A 21,735-nucleotide genomic window follows, 5' to 3' on the forward strand; every position below is an offset into this window, starting at 1 on the left:
GCATGCTTTTAAATTGTTGTGCTAATATCCACTGGAAGGATTATTAGGCAGATGGAATATAATCTTTGACATCTGACGATCACGAGTTGAGTCCAAATCCTCCGTTTACCTAAGGTATTGTCACAGTTAATTTATTACTTTGAAACTCACATACTTCTGTCATGAAAGTTTTGATTGTTAGCTCAAGCAAATAAAACATTACTATAAATTGTGTGGATAGTTTATTTTCTCAGTAAACTTCTCTTTTTCTCACTTTTTGATTCAAAAGATTATTCTAGAAGAATTTTATGTAATTCTTGCTTTTCTTTTCTTTTTCTTTCTTAAACAGTCAACATCAATGCCTTATTCTTGTACTTTATAGGCCACTGTGCCAGGCTATATGATATATTTTAAATGTAATATTATAAGGTGAATATAGTTTGCTCTTTCACTGTTTTTCTTACCAGGACTTTTTGTTTCCTAAAAAAAAAAATCATGGGAGTGGGAAATAAGGACAAAAACATGAGAGTGGATGTCACTGTGTGAGAAGTGATGTACTGTCTGTCTGGCAAATGTAACTGACCCCTCTTACCTAACAATAAAAAATAAAAATCATGGCTATGAGAAAACTGTAAAAAAATGAAAATACTGTTTTAGATTAGTTTCATTACTTATTTCTCAGTATTTTGACCTCTGAGCCTACAGTATTGTTATCCTTTTTGCAATCATTTTCCATCTTACACATTAAAACTGCATTGAACTGCAGAGCTTTTGTGTGGTAAAGGGCATAGCTAGTAAATTAATTAGGAAGCCTACAGAATGGGAGAAGATCTTCACTAAACATACAACCAATGGACAAAGGCCTCATATCTAAAATATATCAGCAGCTCCAAAAATTGAATCACTCCAAAACTAATCTCCAAAGAAACAACCATCCCATCAAAAGATGGACCAAAGACTTAAAGAGAGTCTTCTCTGAAGAAGAAATAAGAATGGCCTATAGACACATAAAGAAATGCTCAACATATCTGGTCATAAAAGAAATGCAAATCAAAACAACTCTAAGATTTCACCTCATTCCAGTTAGAATGGCCAGGATCAAGAAAACTAATAACAACGGATGCTGGAGGGGATGTGGACAGGAGGGATCACTACTACACTGTTAGTGGGAGTGCAAACTCGTCCAATCACTATGGAAAGGAGTATGGCGATTCCTCAAAAGACTAAACATAGAGCTCCCCTATGACCCAGCAATTCAACTACTTGGCATTTACCCAACCATCCAGAAATAAGGGCATACTAAATCCACTAGCACAACAATGTTCATTGCAGCACTATTTACCATAGCAAAGATATGGAACCAACCCAGATATCCCTCAGTTGATGAGTGGATCAACAAGATATGGTATTTATACACAATGGAATTCTATGCTGCTGTCAGAAAGAATGACATCTCCCCATTTGTAAGGAAATGGAAAGACTTAGAAAAAATCATATTAAGTGAAGTAAGCCAGACTCAAAGAAACATAGGCTCAATGGTTTCCCTCATTTGCCATAATCAGTAGAAATCTTGGTCTCCTTTAGCAGAGATTTTTAATAGAATAAAACCTAGATACATAAAGCCATACAGGATGACACTAAATGAAAGGACCTCTAGGATATAGAAACAAAAGCCATATAATGAGTGATTGTTGTCCTTAATGTACTATGTTATCTCTCATCTCTTTTGATGTCCCTTGGTTATCTCATATTGTTACAGTATTTCATCTTGTTATCTGATATATTGCCTATATGCATATTTGGTTATTTGAAATTGGATAGGAAAGGGGGGAAAACGAAATGAGGGTGGAGATGGGGAGCAGGGAAATGGGGACCAAGACATGAGAAAGGGTATCAATGTATGTGAAGTAATGCACCTTCCACCTGGCAAATGTAATGTAACCCTTCTATTAATTACAATAAAAAATATATGGGAAAAAATATCCTAATATATTTTCCTTTTCTTCTGGAACTTGAACTTGGGGCTAGGCATTGTTCTCGAGCTCTTCTTTGTTCAAGGCTAGTGCTCTACTCCTTGAGCTGCAGTGCCACATCCAGCCTCCTTTTAGTAAGTTCTTGGAGATAAGAATTTCACTGACTTTCCTGCCTGGGCTGACATCAAACTTCAATCCTCAGATCTCAGATTCGTGGGGTAGCTAGGATTAGAGGTGAGAGCCACAGATGCCTACCTACTCTTCGCTTCTTTGAAGAACTTTTCCACACCATTAGTGATGTTCTCCATGGAACTTTAACCGTGTTCATTTTAATATATTTTGGAAACTTGCGCAAATGGAAGTATAAGCAAAATGGGCAAGGTTTTTAATTTAAAAATGTCTAACTAAAGTATTGTATTGAAATTATTATTTCTGTTCTCACCAAAACATTATCTTAGGAAGACCAACAAAACCTTTATGCCATTGCAAGTACACTGGAAGATGGTGACATGACACCACAGCTGGCTGAGGTCATAAAACGACTGTGGAAAGATCCAGGAATCCAGGCCTGCTTTGAACGAGCATCAGAATATCAGCTAAATGACTCTGCAGCCTAGTAAGTAAATCCTTTGCACAGGAATTTCAGTAGAGATTTTTTTACAATTTTATCATTCGGCTTACTGTATATTTTAAACCTGTTAGGAAAGTAAATTGCTTTCCATTTTAATTATAGAAAATTAAGATGCACTTACAGAGAAATAAAAAGAGACAAAGTGACAAATGGAATGTGGAAAAATGTATGGTGAAATTATGTAACTTGTCTTGAAAGTAAGAAAAAAGCTTATCAATTTTTTTTCTTAATGAAAGGAGTTAATGATTATCCATATGGCTTAACACAGAGTACAAATAGATGTGCAATGATGTTTGGGGCTATTTTAATCAATATCATCCACACTGATATAGAAATTATCTTCCACGATAAAAGCATTAATGACATATTCTTTTTTTGTTTGTTTTGTTTTGTTTTGATCGATTTGGGGGCTTGAATTCTGGACCTGGGAATTGTTCCTGAAGTAATGCATTCTTTAGCATACTAAGTTGATAAATAAAGTACAAAATTCTAGAAGCAAATAACTACTGATTTCCTAAACATTTGTATATTATAAAATTCATCTGGTGTCTCAAGGACAATTGCAGAATTTTTATAGCTAATATTATCTAGTAAACATCCATTAGCCAAAAGTATTTAGAAGATTCTGATACTACCTATAAATTAACGTGGGGGCCTGGTGCTTGAACTCTGGGCTTGGGCACTGTTCTTGAGCTTCTTTTGCTGAAGAAGCCACTTGAGCTTCACTTACAGCTTTATGCAGTAGTTTATTAAAGATAAGAATTTTATGGACTTTCCTGCTCAGACTGGCTTTGAACTGCAATCCTCAGATCTCAACTTCCAGAATAGATAGGATTACAGGTGAGAGCCACCAGCACTAGGCATACTTTTTCTATTAATGTCATAATTTCCTTTTAACAGGTAATCCTTAACCTATCCAACCATTATATGTGTCTTTAAGGATGTGTGCACAGATTGTCTAATTATAGACTGCATTTCTCTCTATGTATAGAAGATGAATAAAATGCATTCAGTATTCCTTTTGAGGGACCTTAAACAGAACACACTTAAACAGAACACAGCACATCATTCAGAAAACAATACTAAATTAACATAAAAGTGAAAGAAAAATATCAGATTTAATTATGGTAGACAAAGTGATCGTGGTGAAAAAAGAAACAACTCTATAACTTCTATTGTGGACAACAGTCTCTCATGAATCATTATCTTAGGTTCCAAATTTCTGAGTACACATTGCTTTGAAGGATAATGCTCCTTTGGATATTACATAAACTTGGTAAGTACTTTTCTTAGTGTCTCAGTGTCTTCCTGGCTTTAATGGAAAATGTCTCTGCAGTGTAGTAAAACATTACTTGCATTTTTACTCCTTGGTAAAGGAAACCAAAATGTGTTTGAGGCCACTGTGGAGAATAGCCAAAATATGGCTTCAATACACAGGGATGGTGAACTATGCTTGATATATTTAATTGTGAGCACAGGACATTGATTAATCATTATTTCCCTTTGAAATCATTTTATCTAGTATACTGAAAGAAATATACTTGTAATTAGAGTGACACTTACTGTGATTACCAAATCATTAGTGCTTCAGTCGTAAAATACTTATTGACAACTTATATGAGACTCACATACCTGAGTGAATGAAATTATATTTTATTATACTTTGTAAAGTGACTATTATTTTATATATATATATATATATATTTTTTTTTTTTTTGCCAGTCCTGGGCTTGAGCTCAGGGCCTGTTCTTGGCTTTGTCAAGAGAAGAACTCTATTACTTGAGACTCAGGACCACTTCTGGCTTTTTTCTATGTATGTGGTACCTAGGAATCAAACCCGGGTCTTCATGCACGCTAGGCAAGCACTCTACCGCTAAGCAAAACTCCCGGCCCAAAGTGATTATTTTGTTTAAATACTTAAAATATGTCTTTCTTCCCAGTTAACATTTTAATTAAGAACATTTATGTTTTCTTCAAGTTAGATGATTAAACTCTATTGATTTGCATTGTTTTTATGATTGTTGCCCATATTGGTTGTTTTTTTTTTTTTTTTTTTTTTTTTTGCCAGTCATGGGTCCTGTACTCAAGGCCTCTTTGAACTCTTTTTGCTCAAGGCTAGTGCTCTGCCACTTGAGCCACAGTATCACTTCAGCTTTTTCTGTGTATGTGGTACCAAGGAATCAAAACCAGAATTTTGTGCATGCTAGGCAAGTTAGCCTAAGCCACACTTCTGGCTTGTAATAATTTTTGACGTCACAAATTAAAATATACAGAAGGGAAAACAGGAAAAGTACTTTCTCCCTATATTTCAAAAATACTTCATATATCAGCTGAAAACTAGAAATGTGAAGTATTCTTTTTTAAAAAGTATTCTTTTTAAAAGTTTTTTAAGGAAAAGTGAAACAAAATGTTGCTAAAAATAAATTAAAGAATAAATAGCCATTTCTTTCTTCCAAAATTACAAATACTGAATTTGATTCTCATTGTAAACTTTAATATAAAATCAGATTACTATGCTTCATATTTAATTCATATGCTCTAAATAGATCAATTTTGCTAGCAGTTTGTGTGTGTGTGTGTGTGTGTGGGTGTGTGTGGGTGTGTGTGTGTGTAAATAAGATATTAGATCACAAATCTAGAGATTCCCTTTGTTGAGATTATGGAAGAAAAGAACGTAATTAGAGTAAAGAAAGCTAAAGGCTTTCAATATGACATTCTCATTACTCCCTCCAAAGAAAGAGAAACATGATAATGATAAGTAAGGAAGGCAGTTCAGTTAAGATTTCATTTTGTGATTGGGGCCATCTAATGTGCTATACAATCCTTCATGCTTGAGGAATTGACATGGTCTTTATCAGAAAAACAAGATGTGAGTTTTCCATGATGAAAGAAGAATCAAATATTTCTTAGGGATTTGGGCCAAATATACTAAGGACCTGTTTGATCTATACTTTAAATACAAACTTGCACACACAAATTCCATATTTGCTTATAAAAAGACACATTTTAAATGCAAATTTGTCAGTCTGCTAATGCCCTTACTTTGTCTAAAATCATTTATATATGCAAATATAAAGGCACTAAATATATATTCAGCAAATGATGATTTAACTATCATTAGAATAAATTTCTGTTTGGGTAGATGTTTATTTAAGGTTTACCCAGCTTGAAATGACTACCCAGTAATAAACTATCACACAATGAGAATCAATAGGAATCAATAGGACATTCACACAATTTTACTTATACAAATAGAGAATAAGTTTTAAACACTGGTAAAAGCTAACATCATATAGTCAATATATTTATATATTGAATTATTACTCACTTTTGTTAGCTCATATTAGTTATCCAGTGAAGCATTTCGTTGTTACATTTCCATATACATTGACAAAACAATTTGTCTAATCTTTACCTCTAAATAAACCCAACTTCAAAACAATTTGTAATATTCAGTGGACCTCTGCCTCTCAAATTCTATCTGAATGAAATGAATTGTTAATTTTCCCTTTCTTTAAGCCCTAACTACAATCTTGATATGAGTAGTAAAATAAAATATTTTATAAAATATGTTATAAAATATTACAGTGAGAGCTTGAGGAATGAATCAAATTATATAGCACTTACTGGGTAAGGTAAACAAAAAATCTTAAATTCAAACTCTACTACCATCAACATCAAGTAAAAGCATCATTGCATTATATTTACTTATATACAAAATTTTCACAGACACAGCCATATTCCTAATCTCCTTAGTGCTGAACATCTGAAAAACACACACACACACACACACACAAAGAAAAGCAATAAAACACTTATTTTCAATATATAGCCTTGTTTCAGGGGATGAAAAATCTTTGAGTAGTTTCCTTCTTTTAATCCTAATGCCTATATACTCTACAGGGCCTAATCAAACCTATTCATCATCACCCCTACCTGGATACCGTGAGGAGAAAAGAGTTAGTATTGAATTTAATAAGAATAGGGACTTTAAGAATGTCTCCCAGTAAGGATTAAGAGCATCCATGGCACTAGGGAAAATGAAAGGAGTGGAGATTAGGGATGAATACAAATTCAGCTCTCTGTCTCCAAAAGTATTGAACCACATCTAGGAAGTCAGCAATTTCATGAGTTAGTTTGAAATGGACTTGAATGACAGGCTCATATACTTCTTTTACTAAGCCTTTGGGATTTCATTCAGGCAATTACTGTAAAAAGATGAATTCTAACCTAGATATATCTCATGCAAAAATAACAAACAACCTTCAAATAATGATACAAACATCAATCACTTGAAAAATCCTGAGTGCCTATAGGCAAAGTATCATGGCGCACAACGATAATCTAAGTAAGATGCCTAAGGAGGAAAATCAAAATTCAGGCCAGACTAAAAGACATTCAAACTCCTATCTGAAAATTCATTAAAACCAAAGAGGTGCTGGAGGCATCATTCAAGTGGCTGAATACCAGCCTAGCAAGCCTGAGAACCAGAATTTGGTCCTCACTTAGTACTAAAATAAAAATAAAAGCACAAAATAAAGGGCCCAAAACCACAGAATTTTAAAGCAAGTTTACTCCATCACAAGCATTATGAGGCAGTCAAAAATATACAAATATATTTTAAAAACCATAAATAAGAACTTTTCTTCCATCTTCCCATCTTCATTCTGGCAGAATTATCACATATGCTTCATGAAGTACAGGCTGAACAGTGAGGAGTTGGCTTGCTTAAACAAAGGACCCTGGTGTTTGCTGTGTCACATTCAAGACCCGCAGCCCTGTATCATCACACCTTCTAATCAGCTAAGCAACACACTGAAGTTTATTATTTATAAACGTCTCCAAACTAAAAACTCGCTTATAGTGTTTCCTGGCATGTCTTCTACAGTGACGTGAAGCGTATTAATATGTGCTAATATTCCATTACTGCTTTCATTATTTTTACTAGCTACCTTAATGATTTGGATAGAATAACAGCTGGTGAGTATGTGCCAAATGAGCAAGATGTTCTACATTCTCGAGTGAAAACAACAGGAATCATTGAAACTCAGTTCTCCTTCAAAGATCTGAACTTCAGGTATGAATAAACACACCTCTAAAAGTTGGACAGCACAGTTCAGCTTCAGGGTCAGGTGAAGTGAATTTGGACTTGCTGACTCTCAAAGCTCTTTCATTCCTGCTGTTCACACCCCTCTCCTTGTCGAGTCTCATTCTGAGTTTCATCCTTTCTCCCAGGCTATAACAATTCTGTCATGACCAGATGGAAGGGAGATTCTCTCTTCCTCAATTGCCTTTTAGTTTTTTTCCCCAAAAAAGAAATATATTTAAATAACATTTAAAGCCACAAGTGACAGGGCTCCTATTTCCATTGCCCCTTCCCTCACATTGGCTAGAAATATTCCTACTAAATCTGTCTCTTTAGCTTAAACTGCAAATACTTAAAGAGAATTTTTTGAACATTATTTTATTTACTACAATAACAAAATATATTTTGTAAATATGTTTTGGATGTGAAAACCAACCATTATTTTATAGCTATTGCATTATCAAACCTTTCCTAGAAATTGTACTGCAAACATCTCTCTGACTAAATCAAGAAATAGAAATTCGCAATATAGTGATGAAATGTATTGCTGGATATATAACACCTTTCACCTTCTTTATGAGACGTTAAAAAATTTACTTACAGTTATATCCCAATTCTGAGGTGGGATATTAAAATAATAATACATGATCAGATTTGTATGTTTTAGGAATGAAAGAATAAATAAAAATATAATTGATATAATCCTTCATGCGGCCAATGAAAAATTGGAGAAAAGCTGATATAAATCACTTATAGCCATTCATGAAGCCAAGTGAATGAATAGTGATTTTTATCACAACTTTTAATTGGAATAAAAGCTTTTGAAATGTTTATGGAAACTGGTTAGCTGTAACATCTAAATATATAGACAGGATTATCTTCAAGGAATATGAAAGTCAACACTTCAGACTGTTAAACTTTGCTCAGGTTATCATAGAGAGAGGGGAGATATCAGCTCAGGCATTACTATCTTCTGTCTTTTGTGCCTAAAATGCCCTCCCTCCCAAAGACTGAGTCTCTCTCTCTCTTTCTTTCTTTCTTTCTTTCTTTCTTTCTTTCTTTCTTTCTTTCTTTCTTTTCTTTCTTTCTCTCTTTCTTTTTTTTTTGCCAGTCCTGGGCCTTGAACTCAGGGCCTGGGTACTGGGCTTGGGCTTTCTCAAGGCTAGAGCTCTATCACTTGAGCCACAGCACCATTTCTGGCTTTTTTCCTTTGTATGTGGCACTAAGGAAATAACCCGGGCATTCGTGCATACCAGGCAAGCACTCTACCACTAGGCCAAATTCCTGGTCAAGACTGTCTCCTTCCTTTCATGGAGATCTCGAATCAGTTATCTCTTCTCCGAGTCTTATATACTGTTTAACAACCCTGCATGTCTCTGTCACTGTTACCAGGCAACAGTGCAATGACAAATGTTGAACAGGCTTTCTGGGGAAATGGAGTGAGAGGACAAATACGGGGGCCAGTCAGCTCGTAGCTCTTGATGATTTTCATGGTGTGTATATACTTCACCAGTGACAAGTTCAACTTAATAATGTTATAGCACTAAATGCAAAGTTGGGAATAACAACTGTCTATGCTGGCCAGAACCATGTCCATGTCATCATTTATACATGCAATACCCTGGTATATGAGATTGTTTGTTATTTTATTCACTTCCTCTTGTTTTTGTTTCTTCCACACATATGCTGAATCTGAGAGGTCAGGAGACATGTCTCTTAAGGCCCTACTCAGCAGTTACAAAGAGGAAAACACTTGTGTAATCAAAGTTTGCTGAGTAAATAACTATATCTAGCACTATGTGTTCTACACTTCATGGAGCATGATAAGATGTGTATAACTACACTATGTAAGGTAAAGATAGAAGAAATGCAGGTGAAAATGAGTTGGAAGATTTGCCATGTTTTTGCATGGCACAGATAGGCTTAGGGTCAATGTGTACATCCTTCTGTCTCCCAAACCACATTTTTTACGTTATGGAAAACTGGTTGGTTAGAAGATCATTTGGGGAGAAGTCATGGTTTTCCAGTAGAGCAAATGTTTCTTCTAAGATTGTTGGTCATTTGCTATTGCTATCAGTGAGAAGGGGAAGAGAAGCTAAAATAACAGCATTCAACATAAAATACACATATTTAAAGTATTTGTTCTTAAGGAATGAATATAGACATTGCAAACTGTTTTTAAAGTTTAGTCTCAACAACTGGGTCATATTAATCATCTAGTAAATTCTCACAGTTGAATCATCTTTCCTTTAGGTGCTGATGAATATCCGAGTTCAATTACTCAGTACAAAGAAAAAGCCAGAAATAGTGCAGTGGTTCAAGTGGTAGAGCTCTAGCCTTGAAAAAGCTCAAGCACAGTGCTCAGACCCTGAGTTCAAGCCCCAGGATTGGCAAAAAAAAAAAAAATATATATATATAACAAGCTTCATTTCAACAGTTTTCCAGATGATAAAATATATCACATTAGCATTGATTTGTATTCATATAGTACAAATCATCCTTTGACTATTTAAAACTTGATACTTATTTTACATATTAAATTGCAGAATACTAGAATTTTAAATAAGAATGCCAAAGTGAAAAGTCCTCTCTGCCAATGTAGTGTATCATTTAATTGAATGAAAATTACCTTAGGATTTGTATCAACACAAAACTCCAACTGTCAAACTGATAAAACAAATTATAGAGTTCTTATCAAAGCATAGCTCCACCTGCCAAAATGATAAACTATTTTTAGAAATGTTTAAAGTACTATGTAAGTGGAAAATGCAATGAAAATAGAAGCCTTTCTTTTGCTATAGAACAATTCCTCATAACAAATAATTCAAAAATTTATAAGGATTTGTCAAAGTGACTTTTTCCTTATGTTCCATATTAAAAGACAGAAATGAAAGTACTTTAAGATATTTAGAAGCCAAGAAACAAAAGTCAGCACCTATTACAACAAAGAGCTTCCAACTTTTTTCATTCATAAGATATATTATTTTGGCAATATCAAACATGACTAAACCTAGGATAAACAGGCATTATTTTTTTTTTTTGCCAGTCACGAGCTTGAGCTCAGGGCCTGAGCACTGTCCTTGGACTTTCTCAAGGTTAGAGAGCTCTACCACTTGAGCCTCAGCACCATTTCTGGCTTTTTTCTATGTATGTGGTACCGAGGAATCGAACCCAGGTCTTCATGCATGCTAGGCAAGCACTCTACCACTAGGCCAAACTCCCAGCCCCTAAACAGGCATTATTATAATAAAAATATCTGAAAGAGAATAACATGTAACTTGAGAAATAACTACTGGATATACCTAGCCAGCCTTTTTCTAAACACAAATGAATGTTGTAAAGATATCTTATGAATGAAAAGAATTATTTTAATAATTTCATGAATTATGTTACATAATAATCAGACTAGCTCAGTGAATTTTACCTAGTGGCTATTTAATTATGCATGTATACATGCAGATGTTCAGTATAAAGAAGATAAATATAAAGTAAGGGTAAAACAGTGTTAACAATTGTGGAGATTTGAAGACACTATATCCTTTTTGATTATAAATCTTCATGATTCATTTTAAAAATCGTAAGTCTTTAAGGGATTTAGATAAACCTCTGTTGGTATTGGTTTCTATAAGTATCTATTTTCCAGTTTTGGTATAACTGAGAATGGTTTTAGGGACTTCAACTAGGCTATGTAGAAGTGACTCAGGTCTACCAGTTAGTCTTCTCTTTGGTACTCATCTTAATAATTTATTCCAGCTCTGATGTAGCTTAACATCTTGAATAAATCTTTTTTTTTTGGCAGTCCTGGGCTTGAGCTCAGGGCCTGAGCACTGTCCTTGGATTTTCTCAAGGTTAGAGCTCTACCACTTGAGCCTCAGCACAACTTCTGGCTTTTTTCTATGTATGTGGTACCAAGGAATCGAACCCGGGTCTTACGTGCATGCTAGACAAGCACTTTAACCACTAGGCCAAAGTCCTGGCCCTTGAATAAATCTTATAATATAAATCAGCATGAAGAAAATCCCTATTCATATTAACTCTTCATTTTAATATGGTCAATCATATAATAGCAATTTTAGAAATAGTGGTTTTTCCAGATAGTCACACATAGGATAATCAAAGATATTTGATAGAAAGGCAGCTGCAAGATTTCCTGTTGACTTTATCTATCTTGGATTAAGCAATAATTATGCAGCAAGTATAAAGGACAGACTAAATATGTCTTTTCATATATAATCTCTTCTAGTATAAAATGTAAAAAATTTGCTCTCAAATAGCCATAAAATCTCAACAGCTTTCCAACTGCTTATAGTACTATACACACTATCTAGTCATCTGTTTAATAAAAGGTCCTATGATAAATAGCTCGTCCTGTATTAATATCATGAGCAATTTATCCCATAATCAATATTCAGCCATTACTTAAAATCCTGGCCTATTTTTTCTTTAGTCATGTCATATTCTGTCTCTGAAAACTAATCTTTTGATTTCAAAATCAATAATTCATTACTTTATATAACAAAGATAAGTTCAATTTTCTGTCCTTCTCCACCCTCACCCCACCCCCACAAGTAACTAAGTAGAACAAAAAAGTAACTAAAAGAAAGCAAAACAAGTTCTGTGAGTTCCATTCAACAATCTCAGAGACTTATTTTAGGTGACTATATTTAAGGATGTCCTATATTCTGATTTGCCTTTATATTTGATCGCTATAAAGAGTCAGGCAGCAAATATAGATCCTCTTCAGATTTTAATTTGGTTATTCACATAATTGTAACATGATTTTATAAGACTTCTTCTACAAACATATATAGAAGTAAACACTCCACTTTTGAAGTATGAATATTTTTAATAGATTGTAGTAATATACATAAAGGAGGCCTAAATTCAAATTGGAAACGTATATAGAAATGGAAATAGATAGATAGATAGATAGATAGATAGATAGATAGATAGATAGATACATACATACATGAATACCCCAATTCACATACATATAACTATATCAACATATGTACACGTATAATATCTTTCCAATTTCAGTATTTATATGAAAAATAATTAAAATACATAAATTCCATAATATATATATGAAAAAATAAATTCCTTCATTTAGCTTTCCCATCTCACTTTTCTTAGAGATAACATGATGTCTTGAAGCATCAACAGGAAAACAAATATCTGGCCCTTCATCTCATTTGCTAATAACAAATGACATGAGCAAAATGTTCTGTGTTCCTTGGACCTTTGTCTCTTATGCCACTCTGTACAAAGCAAAATATTGCTTATCAGGTTAGCCATAAATGAGGGAATTATAAACTGTTATGCTAAGATGGAGTTTCAGAGGCAAGTTTATCAGTCTGAGTAAATACTGAGTCATCTTTGGCCCAGAAATAAAGCTAAGTACATTATGGTATTTTTAATTGGATGCCACAAATATGTTGATAGAAAATGAGACTAAGGGTCATACTTCATGAGCTTCACGCCTTATTCATCATGAACGGTCAAACAAACAGCTTAGCTTTTCAAAGGCTCAGTTTCTACCCAGGAAGTGGTTAGACTAGTGTCATCAATTGTGGCACAAAGAATTGTTTTTTCATATATTTTTATAGTAATTAATAGAAGGGTTACATTATATTCACCAGATAAGGTGCATTACTTCACATTGATACCCTTTCTCATATCTTGGTCCCCATTTCCCTCCTCCCCACCCCCACCCCTCATCTTGTTTTCCGCCTTTCCCTATCTGATTTCAAATAACCAAATAAGCACATATACACATATATATCAGATAATAAGGTAAAATACTGTAACAATATGAGATAGCCAAGGGACAGCAAAAGAGATGAGAGATAACATAGTACATCACAAAGAATTATTATCAGGAGAAAATTAAGCTGGAATCCAGAAGGTCAATCCCATTTTCATTGAAGCAATGGAATAAAATTCCTCAGGAGAAAAAGAATTATATTTGCCGTCTATTTTTTGACAACTGCATATCCTGAAAAGAAAGGACAGACTTTCCATAAAGATCATTTCATTCTAGTGATGAAGATTGTGGAGCTAACTGTAGGCACTGTTACTGGTTGAGTTTTGTAGTTAAAGTAAATAGATTTATATATCAGGAGTCAATAGCACACAATGTAACTATGACATTCATATAACCAGTCAGTGTGCCTAGAACATAACAATCTCAAAAAATGTTGATTGAATAAACAAGCATTGACTGAGTTGCTTAGGAGCTCCTCTAAGCAATAAGAAAAACAATTGCATCCACCTTATAAGTTCATAGTGAAGTTTAAATTACTTAAAAATTACTTTAAAATACTTATAGCCCTAGAAAACAGTGAAATCATAAAGTACTAAGTCCATTGTAATTAGTAATATGAGAATTTAAAAGAAAGATAGGTGATGACCTGAATAATTTCCTTTCTTCTCACCTATAATCATGCAGTTAAGGCAATTTCAATAAACTAAAAGTTACTCATAAAATTGGCAAAGTCTCAAAAAGAAAAAAAATTGATTTCAAAGAAAAATACACTGTTTTGCTAAATTATGATACCTGAATATACATCCTGTATCCTTGCTTTTAGTTTCTTTATTTACCAATCCTGGGGCTTGAAATCAGGGCCTGGGCACTGTCCCTGAGCTTCTTTTGCTCAAGGCTATCATTCTACCACTTGAGCCACAGCTTTTTGTTTACCTGTTACTGTGCATGTGGTACTGAAGATTCGAGCCCCAAAACTTCATGCATGCTTGGTAAGCACTCTACCATAATCCACATTCCAGCCTTTCTTTCTTAAAAATGCTGACTGATTGGTTCAACTTAAATTTGTGAACTAAGTTTCACATCAGATATGTTTCAATTGCTATTCCTTTTCATTTTAGTTTCCAAATCTGGAACTGCAGTTTAAAATATACATTTATGTTAACCAATTTAAATGTAACTATTCAACTCTTAATCATTATGTCCAATATTATGTGTAAACTGTCTTAATTTACTATTAACCAGCATTGACGTAGCAAAGTCAAAATTATCAAATCCAAGATCTCTCTAAAGGAAATGGATTTATTGAACTATCCACAAAGAGAAGACCATGGTTAGGTAAAAGCCAGAAAAGTGTTTACTAGATCTAAGCCAAAGAATTTTATAATAAAACTTTGTAGAGTACTGCTGATACTTAGGTTTGAAAGTGAACAAAGAAATAGTCATATATGGAAGAAAGAAATTTTTGTATCCCTACAAAAGAAGATGTTTTGTGCAAAATTCTTTAGACCTCAAGATAGTACATTTACAGTAAGAACTAAAAGAACAGCCTTGTGTTTAGAATTCCCTGAAGAAAAGAGATTGAAAGAAAATGAACTTGGTGAGGTAGGGAGAAATCAGAACTGTATAGCAGTCTTATATGTCATCACCAGACTGTCATTTGTTTACCAGGAAAGAGAAAAGTAATATAAAAGGAATTTATAAGATTCATTGAAACATTAAATTAAAAACATTAAAATACAAGTCTAGCTGCTGTGGGAATGTATGCTGGGTCTGTAACACTAGAAAGAGAAAAGAGTACACTTGTACAATGGACCTAGAGATATTGATTTTGAGAGAAGAGTTGGAAATAGCTGAATGATTTAAGATTGTATTTAGGATTAGTAGCATCTAGGAAAAGGTAATGAGGTATTAATAATAACTCTAAAGAAACCTTATTGATTACTTTTACTACAATGGTGACTTTCACTTACAAAGATAAGCCAACATCAACTTGTCACACACTTCTTGTAAGTTTTAGTGATCCCCTAGGCTTACTTAAATCCTCCTGAGTATTGAAGTTTGCTTGTATATTTACAGTGTAGTATATATAATATTATCATCTCTTATTGTCCTGTTAGCTCTATCAATGTGTGTAGTATGTAGAACCAAAACAGTAATAATCTGAATGTACAAATCAATATAGGATGATAGATCAGGCAAGAATCATGGTATTAGAAGAGGTGACACTTCAAGTTTTCTTTAATTTTCCAATAATATCCTTTAATACCAATGAGCTTTCCTCAAAATCTCCTAAAAGTCATTTCATCAAACTCAAAACTTTTAGATATTTACAGCTGGACAAAATCAAAAGTGGAAAATTTTTTCCTACTACTTTTTAAAGATTTTATTAACATTGATTTTTTTACATTATATTTCAGATTTCAAGTTTAACAAATAAGTATTCAAGAATGGGATTTCTATATGCAATTACTGGCACATAAATTTAAGAAAAAAATTAAAATTTAGCTGAGAGTTTATATGTCATAGATACATATTGATCTATATAATGTCTACAGACTATATATCCCATCACAGATTCTATGTGTAGGTAATTATATTTATATCTCCGACATTATGTCAATGACCTTGAGTGCCCGAATATTGTACTGTTTGGGTCTAATATTGTACTGTTAGAATCTAATATCCACATATTAAGGATACCATGCACCTTTTGTTTCTTTAGCCTTGACTTATCTCACATGATTTGCTCTAATTTCATCCACTTCCCAGTGCATGCCATTATTTTATCTTGTCTGTTGGCTATGTAGAATTCCATTATATATATATGTATACATATTATATATGCATACATAACACAGTTTTGTATTCATTCATCTGTGGTGGGTCATCTGGATTGTTTCCATCACTTGGCTATTGTGAATAGTACAGAGATAAACATGGCTGAGCAAATGTCCTTACCAAATCATGGGTTATGATACTCAGGGTAGAGGTAGATGACCAGATTGGGTGGTAGGGAAGTTTTGTGAGAAATCTCCAAACTACCTTTCAGAGTGATTTTACTAGTTTACATTCTCCACATCCCCACCAGCATTTGTCACTGTCTGAGTCCAGAATATTGTCTACTACTTTCTTTTAATAAAAAAAAGAGGAGGGGGATGAACTTATGAACTTTTGTTGCTTGAGTTCTGAAGCCATCAAATATGATTGATTTAACAAACAAAAACCAAAAGAATGTATCTAAAATATATTGGCACATTCACTTTTTATTTCTATTAGCCTTTATGTAAATCTTAGGAGATTTATCATTCATTTGATGTCTTTTTGAAGAATGTTTGATGTAGGTGGACAGAGATCAGAGAGAAAGAAATGGATTCACTGCTTTGAAGGGGTGACATGCATCATATTCTGTGCAGCACTCAGTGCCTATGACATGGTCTTAGTAGAAGATGAAGAAGTGGTAAGTGTGAAAGATAAACCAGACCATGGTATATATTATCTGATAGAATTAGCATGTTTCCCACCTTACTGAAGGCCTTCCTGAGACAGATATCATGTCTAGGTCACAGCTTAGAATGTTTTAACTCTCACATGGCGCACACACACAATGTTACTAAACACTCTCTTCATTCATGCCACCAGAACCGAATGCATGAAAGTCTTCATCTGTTCAACAGTATCTGCAATCACAAGTACTTTGCAAGCACTTCCATTGTCCTGTTTCTTAATAAAAAAGATCTCTTCCAAGAAAAGGTAACCAAGGTACATCTCAGCATCTGCTTTCCAGAATACACCGGTAAGACTTTGCAATGAGTAGTAAGATGTTTCAAGGCATGAATCTGGATCCAAGAGTTAATATTTATGAGGATAAGGAATATGTTCACTTTGAGTTGTGTATATACTCCAAACAGATTACATTACATACATTACATTCTTCTTCTTACAACTAGATCATCTCCATTCTACTTTAAAGTAATCCTCACTGTATGAATTGGAAAAGATTAAATATGAGAGTTGCTTCTCTGTATAATACAGTAAATAGCACTGCAAAGTGCATTATCACAAACACTGTAATGGAAAAGTAGACTTTATCCCAAGTAGATGTTTTTATTATACATTGTATCAAAAACTTGGAATGCTATATAAGATCTCAGTGGTCCTTAGATATCTGAAGCTTATTAGATGGATACAATGAATGAGTTTAAGAAAAATGACACATTTCTTTTTCTGGATTTATAGAATTTCACTGTCAGTCTTGTTAATTAGTGTATAGTAGGGCCAAGTTCCATTAAAGGGTTGTTTTACTTTCTGTAAACTTTCTGTAAATATTTGGATGTCCATTATCAATAAGCAACAATTCAGTTTAACCCTTTAAATAAGTGTGACAGCCCAGATATATTGACAACCTGGCATAGATACACTATATAAAAAACATATTTGTGAAAGAAAGCAATAGATGTTTATGCTGCCTAATGAATAGTGTGTATGCTATCTTGTAACATTTTTACAAATTTATACTTTTTATATTTAATAAAACACGGTTCTATACTTAGTTTAAACTACATTTAGTTTAAACTAAATATTGAGGCTCTATGTACTTGCTAAATGATTCTATACTTACTACTTCAAAATTAGAGGGTCTACGTATTTACTAAATAATATCGCATATCTTACAATGGTTTTGATTTTACAAAATTATTTTTCCAATTATTTGCTCAAACACTTGTTATCAGTTTATTATTTTCAATTATTTGTACAAAGGAGTTGCTATTTAACAAAGCAGTTTATGAATACAATGTCTCTTAATCAATGTCACCCTTTCAACATTATTCTTACTCACCCATTCCAACCCACCATTTCCCTTGTTTTTCTTAATTTCATAGATATACATTGAATTCTTGATTAAAACATTCACCTCCTATCATTCTCCTTTTTATTTACCTACTTCTTCCTGCTTGCCCACACTATACCTTACAAGTAACTACTTCCTGGCATTTTTGTTCCTGAACTCTGACTTTGTCTTTCAATAGAAATACAGTGAATTATCCCCTGAAGTTATCCAATTTCAGTTAACATATTTATATACACTAACATATCACCTAATATACTAACTTATATGTTTATCTGATCTACCTCACCCCAATTAGAAAGGCTATTATCAAGAAGTCTCCCAATAACAAATGCTAGTGGGTACGCACACTTCTTCCTCTGTTGAGTCCTACAAAGTACATTGGGCTATCAAGCCAGTCGTGAGTCACATGTAGCTAACTGTACTTTTATTCTCCCTACTGTATTTTTGCTTTTCCCAATTAACCCACTGTGTGTCCCATTACCCAGTTTTTACCACATTACTGCTCCACTAAATTGAGAGTCCAAAATTCTTCTCTATAGTCTTTCCCATCACAACCTCAACTCTTCTTTTTACTTGTTGGTGTAGCCTATAGTCTGACAATCTACTCAACTTGATTCCCCTATTCCTTTACCAATAGTATTCCTTTCCAGTTGATCAGATCCATGGATCTATTTTCAAATTTTTTGCCATCCTCACCTAAAGCCTATGAGGTTTTGTCTTTTTACAATGTTGCTTTGCTTCATAATCATTTTTCATCTCTTCTAAACTATATCTTAAGATTCCACTTCTCTCATTCAGATTATTAAAACATATGCACAACCATAGGAACACAAACCCACATTTCATGTAACCATTGGATCATATTGCTCACTCTGTTGTCGAAACCAGTTGTAATTTCTATTGTATTGTGAACTTTTCCATACAAACATCGCATTTATATTTTAGTCCTCAGATATTCCCGTGAGGAAAGCATAGATCCATCACCGAGGAAAGTCTACAAATTCTTGCTATTCACCAATCAATATTTACCAATGATTTTACAAGGCTCAACCCATCAAATAGCAACACACAGAGTAACATCGTAAAACTTTCTGATATAATTTATAGTTGTATTTTTTGTCACATTCAATTAATTCTTATTTCTTTCTTTTTCATTGTTTGTTTTTAAGGGCCTAATACATTTGAAGATGCAGGGAACTACATCAAGAACCAGTTTCTAGATCTAAATTTAAAAAAGGAAGATAAAGAAATTTATTCCCACATGACCTGTGCTACTGATACCCAAAACGTCAAGTTTGTGTTTGATGCAGTTACAGATATAATAATCAAAGAGAATCTGAAGGACTGTGGGCTTTTCTAGACAGCTCTTTCCTTTTCCACTGTTCCTTGTGTATGCTTTCCAAGTATGAAAGAAAAGATGTTTTCTGGTTAGCTTGAATAGATATTGACTTCTCTAGAGAGTTCACTAGCATTATAAGGCCTAAGGTTTTCAACAAAAAATTCATATATTGTGTACTGCATCCAGATCATTTCTTTGTGACACAGGGACTGGAGATTCTGATGTCTCTGATTTAAACTGCAGTGTATTTTGGTAACTAAAAGGGTATGTAAGTTTCTTGGAAGTAATCTTCTGCAAGTGGCCTATTTTTAGTAATAAACTAATAAAAAATAGTCTTCTAAACCATTTCCATTGGATAGATTTTGACAAGTATTCACTCTTCCTGAGAATGAGAACATTCTAGACCTATGGAGACTTTTAAAATGATAGGTGGTATTTATTGGTCAATTGCACCTTCATATAATGACAGCTGGTAAAATGTCAACATATTGTCATCAATAGGAAATTTCATATGCAAAATAAATGTATGCAATTTCGACATTACTTTTCTCTTTACAAAAACCATTAAAATTAAATTTCCCCTTAAATGTGCACAGCAGTAACATGTCCACTTGCACCATCCTAATAAAAGACAGTCAATGTCTTTGATAAGTAAGATACCAGAACTTGTTTAATAGTGTAATATGCCAGTGGAGTACCTATTTTGCTGCATCTCATCCCATGGTAGTGTGGGCCATCATTCAAATTAATAACCATGAAGATTCTGAGATAGAAATACCAGACTGTAAAAGAAAAAAAAGCTATCTTAGTACTAATATGTTTTGTGCATTGTGAATATGAGTAGTAAGTAGGAACAGACATGTTAAAATGGTGACTGAGTAATAATATTGTCATGTCAACATATCATAAAAGTTGTTAGTTCTATAAAAAGGAATTATGGAAAAGGTATTTTCATTCTATAGAACCCCCAATATTTATTATAAATATTTAATAGTCTAGCAATCCACACACACTGTAAACAAGTCAGTCTTCACATACATCACACTGAGTGGCTAAACAAGCCTCTTCAATAATAGATCTACCTTAGTCTATATAACTTCCCTGACCCATCATCCTACTTAACCAGAAAATGTCCTTTAAAATAACTGCAAAGAAAGATCAGGCCTGAACTTACCAAATACTACAAACATGAAGAACAAAAACCTTTGGTTTCTATGTCTTTACCATTTTATCATTAGTGCTTGATTTTATAGCTTACAGATATTCAATATCTATAAGAGTGCTACAAATATGTATTCTATAAAGAAGACTAATTTAAAAAATAGGATACAGGATCTAGAGTGTGGTTTAGTGGTAGTGTTTGCCTAGCATGCACAAAACCCTGGTTTGGATTCCTTGGTACCACATACACAGAAAAAGCCAGAAGTGGTATTGTGGCTCAAGTGGTAGAACACTAGCTTTGAGAAAGCTCAATGACAATGTTATGGCCCTGAGTTCAAGCTCCAGAAATGGCAAAGAAAAAAATTGGATATATCTCTATGTTTGGATGGGGTAATTCCACACTTAAAAGTATTACCAAATGAAGGCCTCTTTCCACTAATTTTCTGATCTTATTACAAACTATTGTGTAGCCACATGGGGGCACACTTACATCATATGTTTTCAACCCAAATATTGCAAACACAAATTTAGATTGCCAATCATCTTAATGAAACAGATAAGCAAGTCACATTAAGAATCATAGTTCATTTTATAGTTCTAGCTCAGTAATATATGCAAACTTAGATAATTATACTATGCAATATTTTAGTCAAATTGATGACTAACAAGGCTATTGAAACAGCTCCAAATGTGTAATGCTATATAGATACACATTTTTTTTTAGGTTCTTAGTATCCTGTCATTTTAAAACTGTTTTTCAAATCCAAGATACCATTAATTTTACAAAGTGTGTCTATCCATTCACCTAATGGCTTAAACTAATCTGTTATGAACCCAGCTTAGTTTTAACAATAAAAAGAAAACATAATTTGATATCTGACAGTGACTATGCTTTGGGTATTGTAACCAATCAACTACTTACTAATGTATGTCATTAAATCAAAGTAAAA

General features: G+C 33.5%; 1 protein-coding gene across 1 annotated transcript in view; it reads left to right on the forward strand.

Moving 5' to 3' along the window:
• The window catches only part of Gnat3 (G protein subunit alpha transducin 3), a 39,195-nt gene extending 19,550 nt beyond the window's left edge, over nt 1–19,645 (forward strand). Inside the window, exons 4-8 of the mRNA XM_090332325.1 lie at nt 2,411–2,568; nt 7,532–7,660; nt 16,764–16,893; nt 17,076–17,229; nt 19,455–19,645. Coding sequence (XP_090188451.1) covers nt 2,411–2,568; nt 7,532–7,660; nt 16,764–16,893; nt 17,076–17,229; nt 19,455–19,645 — 762 coding nt within the window. The remainder of the gene's footprint in view (nt 1–2,410; nt 2,569–7,531; nt 7,661–16,763; nt 16,894–17,075; nt 17,230–19,454) is intronic.
• The last annotated feature ends 2,090 nt before the right edge of the window (nt 19,646–21,735 follow it).

Source organism: Megascapheus bottae, chromosome 5 (assembly GCF_031878675.1).
Source record: "Megascapheus bottae isolate mThoBot1 chromosome 5, mThoBot2.hap1, whole genome shotgun sequence".
Lineage (NCBI taxonomy): Eukaryota > Metazoa > Chordata > Mammalia > Rodentia > Geomyidae > Megascapheus > Megascapheus bottae.